We start from the raw sequence: 9,342 nt of genomic DNA, 5'->3' as shown, positions 1-9,342 counted from the left end.
TTATTATTATTATTATTATTATTATATCTGTGATGGATAGGTGGAGCACTGTGGAGAAACGGAACATACTGTGAAAAATACTTTCTTGCATATTTGTTGTTTTAATCAGTGTCTACAAACCTGGTTCACAGACAAATTACTTGAGATTGTTTATCACTTACTGTAAATGCAACTTAAATATTTATTTGTGTAGTTAGTAATAATGCCTTCCTCTTTTTTCCTGCAGAGTGGAAGAAAGTTTCAAGACCTTATTTTGGTCAATATTTGGCTTGTCTGAAGTAACCTCTGTTGTCCTCAAATATGATCATAAGTTCATAGAGAACATTGGTTATGTTCTTTATGGCATATACAATGTAACAATGGTGGTAGTTCTGCTGAACATGCTGATTGCTATGATCAACAGTTCATATCAAGAAATTGAGGTGGGCTCTGTTCTCAAGTTGTTCTCTTCTATTATGTTGAAAAAGGGGAGAATTACTAGGAATTATTTCAATGAACACATCTTGGTATGCAAAAGTACAGTGAAGAGGTTACCTCAGTAAAGGAGATCACAAAAAATACCATGTTCCTAGGACTGACTTTATCTAACAACCCAGCCAAGCTGCAGGACCTTACAGGATCTGAACAAGTAGTTTCTCTTGTGCCACATATATATGGGCATCTAAGGAGATGTCATCCATCCATAAATCTTAAAATCTAAAGTAATATTCCAATGAAGACTGCTGTGAAGTAGAAAACAAAGTTAGTGGGCATAACATTTTAGACATGGGTGGTTCATTCCTGGTTTCCTTAGGGTGCTTATTGTATGTTTCCTTAACGTAGTGCACTTCAATCTTTGGCAGATCATTAGGATACAGATTAAATGTATTTTGTTGTGTTCTTTAATGGAAATCTGGTTTTTAGTTCCAATCGTCAAACTTTTTAGCTAAATGTGCAGGTGTTAGACACTTATGCACAGCAGTAATACACGGACATACTGTATTATATTTATATACCTTCATACATGGAGAATGATACAGGTGTTTATCTTCAAGATTGTTGTGACTGAGTCACCGTTCGCAATACTTACAAGCTTTGTTTGTAATATGTGCTTTAGGTACACTATTAAAACTTGATTCTATGCTTAGTGAGCTTTGCCGTATGCCCTGAAAATATAGTGGCAGTATTTCTCCAAATCTGCCAAATGGCTTAGTTGAACGAATACTTGAATTTCATAAAAAGTTATTGGCTACATTGCTTATGAAAAGAGATGTATTTTATTTGAATTTCACTATGATGACAAAGTGTCTTCATTTCTAAAGATAATTAATTAGAGTATTTAGCATCCAACTCCAATAAAAAATTCCAAAAATTTGAAGTATATAAGATACTTGGGCTTTAAAAGTAAATCCCAAGTTGCTGAAACGAAAGTAAAAGCATATTTATAGTGCCGGTTTTCCAGACCATGAGTTCTGATATTATTCAAGGAGTACTATATATAGATGCAGGCACACACCCACACTAGCAGGAAAAAAAAAGATTATCTAAGATATAGTGTACAAATAGACTATATCAGTGACTTCTGGAAAATTCCGTCAGGGAGTTCAGCAGAAGAAAACTAGTTGTAACACACAAACTTTTCACCGTTGGAATAAACAAAGTTCATCCTTGGAATGGAGTAAGTACATTCTTCAGTAAGAATGTATTAGGACAAAATCAGTTTGTCAGTTTTTAACACAGTTTCTTCATGACAGCAAAGTTTGTATTTTCCATACTCCATTATAAATCAGAGTTACTTTTCATGGTTATGTAAAAAGCTTTGAGTACTTCCATTTTAAACCATGTCTGCCCTGAAGCTAATACTTCATCACTTGTGTGAGTACCAAATGCATGTGACCACTTCAATGAGAAAAACAAGATTTTAAAAAACCAAGAGAGTTCCACCTTAAATAGTGAGGAATTTATACATTGGCTTTCACTCAGTGCAAAAACAACACTTTTTTAAATGGTTCACATGCTTTAACTAAGTATTGTCAATGAGATGTTGCCAAAAAGAAACAACTGAAATTCAGTTGAAATAGACTTGATAAAGTGGTTGCACTTTTGCAGAACTACTGGGAGTCTTTCTTACTAGCAAGAAAATAACATTTTATGTAAAAACAGAGAGGGTAGATATTTAAAAGAAGTTTCATTTGGAAGAAGTTTTGCATTTCATAAAAACAAAGCACGTACTTGTTTTTATATCTTAACGCAGGATGACAGTGATGTAGAGTGGAAGTTTGCTCGTTCTAAACTTTGGTTATCTTATTTTGATGATGGAAAAACATTACCTCCACCATTCAGTCTTGTGCCAAGCCCCAAATCTTTTTTCTATTTCATCATGAGGATCATTAACTTCTCTAAGTGCAGGAGGAGACGGCTACAGAAGGACATTGAAATGGGAATGGGCAATTCCAAATCTAGGGTAGGTACTGAAATCTTTTCATTGCAGTGAGGAATTGTATGTCTATTCCAGCATTCTGCTTTTCTCTAAGTTTGGGGGTATAATATGTGCTTCTGATGATAGTATGGTAATTAGTCAAGCATTTATTAGCCTAATCATGCTGCATAAAACAAAAAAATAGCAATAAATTTTCTTAGGACTACAAGGTCCAATGACTGGAAAAACACATTTAAAAGAAAATTAACTGAGTAGTCAAAGATGCATATACTTACCATGAGGAATGACCTAAATATTGAATAAGAATAAAGATGCTTTCAGCCTCTGTTAGAAAGATTTTTAGTTCAGGGTAAAAAAAAAAAAAAAAAAAATGGCAAGGGGAATAAGGAGAGAAAACTTTTCCTTTCACTAGGACAGGAAAAGGATGAAGTATGGTCAGTATGATATTTGCTTCCTACTGTTAAAATCTATGTTTTCAACAGAAGACAACAGGAAGGAGGGGGGACTGGTAATAATAATCTTCAGCACTTCCATGACATTCTAAATTTGGGTATCTAAATGTTCCTTACAAATATTAATGGAATGCAGTGCCACAACACCCTTTTGAGAATTAGGTAACAATTCCCCTTGTTTAACTGATGGCAAACTGGGGCACAGGGGTGTTAAAGAGGATATATGTGGCTTTTTTAGTAAGTTAGGCTCAAGGCCCTGTGTATTGCAAAGACTTGAAAGCAATATGTTGCAAGTAATTTTTATTTGTTTTACTGTAAATTATCAGAAAGTCAAGTCTAGCCATCTTTCCTGAAAGATCTCTCTGGAGCCTAGGACTTTTGAGCTGTTGGTGGCACTGAATCTCCCGTAAAGAAAATGTTTTCTCCAGTTTTCTGTAGGTAGTCAAAGTAGATACATGTTAATAAAAATGTTGATTTACATCAGTTTAGCTGGAAGCACTTTTTTGGTGCTAACTGGTCATCTTTTGCACTCTCATGCTGCAAGTGCCTGAACTTCATTAGTTCTCTCCAGTCACCATACAGAAGATGTGTTTAAAAAACAAAACAAATAAACCTCAATGCCCTAAGATACACTTCTATAGCAAAAGATTCAGTAGTGCTTACAGATCATACAGAGGTACTTACTATCATACTTAGACTGTAAGTCACTAAAGAACTAAAATCCTGCCTGAGTCACTGCTGAGACAGGTCAGATGGAGCTAGTTTTCTTGAGCTACAAACCAAATTATATTTCTCTTGGAAGGGCAGCCCACAGCCTCCTCTGTGTCAGGCTGGGCTGGCACACTATATATTACACTGTACAAAGATAAATCCTGTCCCACTAGCTAATAAAAATGGTGGCTGAGCTGATGTCTTGTTGCCCACGAGAAGGTGGGCAACCTGGAGTAGATAAAAATAGCCCACTTGTGGCCCAGCTTGAGTCACAGGCTGTATGCAGTATAGGCACAAAACCGGCGATAGTTACAGGAAGCGTCAAACTTACTATATAGATGAGGATGACTTCCGTTTGCTCCCTTACCCCATCAGAGAGGTCAGCTATCATTGATTCAGTGACTTTTAATTGGCCACGTAGAAAATTAATGACAAGTGAAGATCAGGGGACTGAATGTTGTTTTATGGATACACGTTTTTTACTTCACTCTCACCAGTGTATCTGAGAGAAGTGTTAGGTCCTTGATTAGGTAATAACAAAGCTTCTGCATTGGTTGCAAAGCCACCTTGTCCAAAGTGGCTTTTTTCCCTGCTGTTTCTAGCCCACTGCTACAAAAAAATCTTAAATTATTTGGGATCTGATGGTTTTGTGATCCTCAAATAATTGAACAATGACAATTTTGCTAAATATATTACTATTCCTGAAAATGGTGCTTTGGGAAAACATTTTGAACTAAGCAGAAATGGTTTTGAGCATGTATTTTTAGTTAAAAGTATGCTTAAGAGGCAGATCCACAACAGCTCTTTGTTAAAGCCAGTTTAGAGAGTATCCTCTTGCTCTGGCCACTCATCCCTGCTTCCAAGTCATGATTCATTATTTCCTCAGCTGTGCGAGCACATTTGCTTTGAAGCTGTGCTGTGAACAGGACAGCTAAAATTATCAGTATTACCCAAAACAAAACCCCCCCCCCCCCCCCAAACCCAAAACAAAACCAAAAAAACCCAAACCAGCAAATAAGTTGAGGCAGTCTCAGGTTTTTTGGAACTAATATTCTGATATAGTGACTATAGATGCATCCTAAGGTGTCTCCAAGAAAAATAAATGTTAACTGAATTCTAACTGTGAATTCCATAATATATTTTAACTTTGTCTTATTTCTTCCTAGTTAAACCTTTTCACTCAGTCAAACTCCAGAGTTTTTGAATCACACAGTTTTAACAGCATTCTCAATCAGCCGACACGCTATCAGGTAAGTACATACAGTGGTCACTGATTTGAGTAATAGAACTGTGTGAGGCTACTAACAGAATTTTATGTTTCAAGTACATTTTGCCTTCAGCAGATAAAGAAAATCTCCTGTAGAAATAAAACTCTGGGATACTACTACTGGGGAAAAAAAGACAATTATTGTTCAAGCCCCATTATTTGAAGCATTTAAAAACTAGCCCATACAAAATTTAGATTTTCCTTTGATGTCCCAGTTTGGAAAGTGTGAGAAGCAAACATCTGAAACTGGTTTCTGAGGAAGGGATGTGAAAGCATTGAGCTGACTAGGTTAGCATTACTTTCCCTTCTTTTCTTCTCATGATCTGAGATGTGACATTCATCATTGGGAATGCTCCTTTCTGGTAAGAGGAGTCTGTCAGATATTACCTTCCTGTCTTCTTTCCAGCTCAGAAATAAAAGAGTAAATAGGAGCTTTGTTCCCTGGTGAAAATTTTGAAGGTATGTATGAACCTGTGCAAATTCTGTTAGATGAGCTACATTAAATTAGGTATCGTAACACAGTACAAGAATATTAGTACATACAAGGAGCCCTGGCAGTTATGGTATAAAAATACAGATATAATCTTAATTAATCCTTTACAGCTGACACCGCATTGTCAGACTGTAAAATCTCAACTTTTCTTTCTTTTTAAAAGGTAAATATTTATCTCTTACTATTACACGTCCTTTCACATGTGAACTGAGTTTAACAAAGAGTAGACCTATTCCAAAGCTACTTAAAGCCTAAATTAGTTGCATTTAGACATATTTTCCTGTTGTTCTGTTCCCTAAAAAAAGTTGTGGTGCTCTGTAAATATAAGGTAATTGGATGAGAAAGGTGCTTTATTATAATGACGAATCTCAGCATGCTGCCAAAAAAGCCCATATGAGGCAACTGCCTGATCTGGGGCTGTTCATTCTTTCACTTATGCATATGTCAGGGAGATAGTTAAGAAAGAAAAGTGAATAGTCTTTAATTATATATGCTCATCTGATTATATAACTGTTTTAATCTGGCAGCAAATAATGAAAAGACTGATAAAACGTTATGTTCTGAAAGCACAAGTGGACAAAGAAAATGATGAAGTAAATGAAGGTAAGGAGACTGTTCTTGAACTATTCAGAGACAATTTTTCTCACGCTGTTAGGAATACAGTGGTGCATGGAGGTTTGGGGTAAAAAGAGGGTTTATTTCAACTTCAGATGCACTGAACTCTGAGAGATAGTAGCGGAAGTATGCCTGTGACAATAAAAATGGACAAGTAGGACCAAAGAAGTAGAACTGAGAAATATTATGGGCCCCGTTTTACAGGTGAAAAACAAGAGCGCAGACATGACGCACAGTTAGAGAGGAAATGTGTGAGGAAACCACTAACTATATTCACACTTCCAGAGTCCTAGTTAGAGCTGCAGGAAATCTTTCTCTCTCTCATTCAACTGAACACACAATTTACCACTTTACACCATGAACTACTTGCATTACCTTCCTTCATAAACCTGTGTGGAATATTCATCTGTGAAGTTGCACATCGTTAAACAAAGCTCCATAGAGTTAGCTGCATGGTGAGAAAAATGACAACTGTAAAACCATTATTTTAGTGTGCAACCAGGGATCTTTTGAGAAACGGTGGATCTGAGCTTGGTGTCTGTTGATAGCACAGAACTTCTTTGGTAGCAGTGAGGGGTGCATGCTGCAGGTGCACGCCCCAACTCCCCATTGGGATGAGACTAAGATGAATGCTGTCCTCCTTCCTCCAGCCTTCCAGGAATGAAGCACAAGCCTACAGGACAAAAAAGCAACTTTAAGCTCTGGGCAGGCTCCCAAAACAAAATAATAGGGGTGTGTGCAGCATGGGGCAATTTCCTCTGCACTCTAGCTAAAAGGTTAACAGGCAATAGAGTGATGTTCCTTCCAGGGCTGGCTCTGCTCTTGGCAATGTAACACCCCAGCAATGGTTCTGTTCCCCATAGGCTGGAGGTTATAACTGTCATGGTTCAGCCAGTAAGAAATCTCTGTGATGGCCACCAGAAAAACATACTTGCTTAGCATAAGTAGTTCTGGTCGGGGATAGTTAGTTGGTTTCGGCGCACCGGGAACACTTGCCCAAGCCACTCTGGCAGCCTCATGCTCTCCAGCTGGCGTGCTGTGATGAAAAACTTGGGACCAGAACAGCTTTTACTGGCATGCAAGCATCAGGCACTGCGTGCATGTATATGATGTGAGGGGCCTGAAGGAGCTGCTTGCTCAGCTAAGGCAGCGTAGTGTTTATTTTTCTTGTTAGTTACTCTTTGCTTACCTGTAACTCTGCAGTGAGAAGCAGGGGGCAGAAAAGAAGATAGAAATTAAATTCCACTCTGTGCATTCAAAAGGCAGCATTGTGCATTGACTGTTACTCTGACTCTTCCCCATCCTATGTGGCTGTACAGAGCTGAGCTTACGAGTGACAAAAGCAGAGAAGCTCCTAAAAGCGTCGTCTTCTCAGCGTGCCCCTTGTGCCTTTCTGAATTCCCATTGCTTTCCTCACGTTCCTGCTCTGTGATGGGGGAAATCATGTGCCTAGTGATGGATGAAAAGACTGTTCTCTCACCAACAGTACCAGGGACGTACAAGTCTTTCCAGTTCCCTGATGCCTGTTTGGTGTTTACATAAGCAAGACAGTGCAGAAGAATTGTGGTTCATGGACATCATGGTTCTTGCTTTGTCAGCAATTGTTGTAGAGGAAAGTTCACTTTGAGCAAGTCAGCCCACCCCTGAACCTCAGTCTTCAGCTGCATAGCAAATGTAGTGCTCTTTGTGTCGTGCCCATCTCATTGGTACCTGAACTAGAGATACAGCCTTTGAAAATACCATTTTTGAAGTCTGCTATATTCTAAATAAAAAACTCCTGCATTCTTACGTACTGCAGTTATTTTAAACATAAGTCTAGGGATTTTTCCCTGTTTCACATCACTAGAGAATTTAGGTATTCTTTCATAGTCTTTATTTCATAAGTGACGAACTTCCTGCAGTGCCTACCGTGTAAGAATTCACATACTTCACACTTGCTGGGAGAATAGTATTTGAATATTTTAAAAAGCTTCTGCTCTTGAACTCAATAGCCTATAACAGAAAACATGCTGTTGCTTGCTAGGAGCTTGGCCTTGACAATCACTTTCTTTTCAATGTGTTTTTTGTACTTGTGTCAAATTGTAAGGTAATTTTAAATTCATTGACTTTTTCTAATTCAAAGGATATTGGTAAGGAAGAGGAGAGAGACTCAGAAGCTGTGAGTTTTATTGCCAGCTCTGCCACACTTTTCCTGTGTGATCTTGGCACATCACTTCAGAAAAAATCTCTTTGCCTTTTCTCTCTAAAAGGAGGATACTAATATTCAGCAATGTTGCTGTGGTTAAGTCACTAACATGTGTGAAGCACTTTTTGAATCTTTGATGTTCTGTGTACATGGGGAGCACAACATCAGAGTTCAGTGGACTGTTAAAATGCCTTTGGTACTATTTAGGGGTGCAAATTCATTCATTCGTTGCGAATGAAGAAGAGGTGAAGCATCCTGCCCCAGCCCTGTACCTGCTCTCATGAGCATTTTGAGATAATCATCTGAAATATGCACTGATGTGACTTGACGGAACAGGATTGAATGCATGTTAAACTTTGCTAACAGGTATTTCTTTCAATGATTAATACAGGTGAACTGAAGGAAATCAAACAAGATATCTCCAGTCTTCGCTACGAACTTTTGGAGGATAAGTCCCAAGCAACAGAAGAGTTAGCAATTTTAATACATAAACTCAGTGAGAAACTAAATCCTAATATGTTGAGATGTGAATGATTCAACAAAGGAACCACGGCTTTGACTACAGCACAACTATTTATTGGCAATAATATTTCAGTATCTTATACTTGAAAAATGTATTGTAGATTTTTAGCACTAAATAACTTTATGTACAGCTTCTGGAATTTACTCTTAGGAAATTTTATTAACTCACCACAAAAAGATAGCTCTCTTCATTTTAATTGTCTAAAAGCAAGAACTATCAAATTTTTTTTTGCATTTATGCATTTAAAAGGTATAATGGTATCAATTGCTGATATTTTAACAGGTTTATGAATACATATTGAGAATTCTTTGCAATAAATTTGCAAGAAAAAATTAAAATAACAGATATGGCGTAGCACTCGGTTCCTTGCAGCAGCTGGTACGAATAAGATTTTTCACAATACCATAAATCAACCAGAGATGAGTGGAGGATTATTTGAAATCTGTGTTCTTTATTAGTAGTAGCTAGTAGTAGCGTGTAGAAGCTGAGAACTCGTGGTGGGATTACCCATCATTAACAAAAATGGGTAGGTGTGAATGTAACTGTAGTAGCACTGTTTAACATGTATGTATATACATGTACCCACAACTCCCCTTTCTTAACTCAGCGTATTTACGTTCAAGAGGAAGGACTAGATTTTTTTTTTTTTTTTTTTTAAAAAACAACAACTTTGGAAG

General features: G+C 37.4%; 1 protein-coding gene across 1 annotated transcript; it reads left to right on the top strand.

Annotated features, from left to right (window-relative positions):
• The first annotated feature begins 230 nt into the window (after positions 1–230).
• Positions 231–9,083, top strand: LOC104621449 (short transient receptor potential channel 3-like). Its single transcript, XM_010287940.1, has 5 exons — positions 231–422; positions 2,234–2,443; positions 4,749–4,832; positions 5,870–5,945; positions 8,534–9,083. The coding sequence occupies exons 1-5, from the start codon at positions 360–362 to the stop codon at positions 8,674–8,676; spliced, it is 576 nt and encodes a 191-aa protein (XP_010286242.1). The 5' UTR covers positions 231–359; the 3' UTR covers positions 8,677–9,083.
• Positions 9,084–9,342: the final 259 nt, after the last annotated feature.

This window comes from Phaethon lepturus, unplaced genomic scaffold, assembly GCF_000687285.1.
Source record: "Phaethon lepturus isolate BGI_N335 unplaced genomic scaffold, ASM68728v1 scaffold48405, whole genome shotgun sequence".
Taxonomy (NCBI): domain Eukaryota; kingdom Metazoa; phylum Chordata; class Aves; order Phaethontiformes; family Phaethontidae; genus Phaethon; species Phaethon lepturus.
The sequence above is the reverse complement of the archived record's forward strand: the minus strand, read 5'-3'. Positions and strand labels throughout refer to the sequence as shown.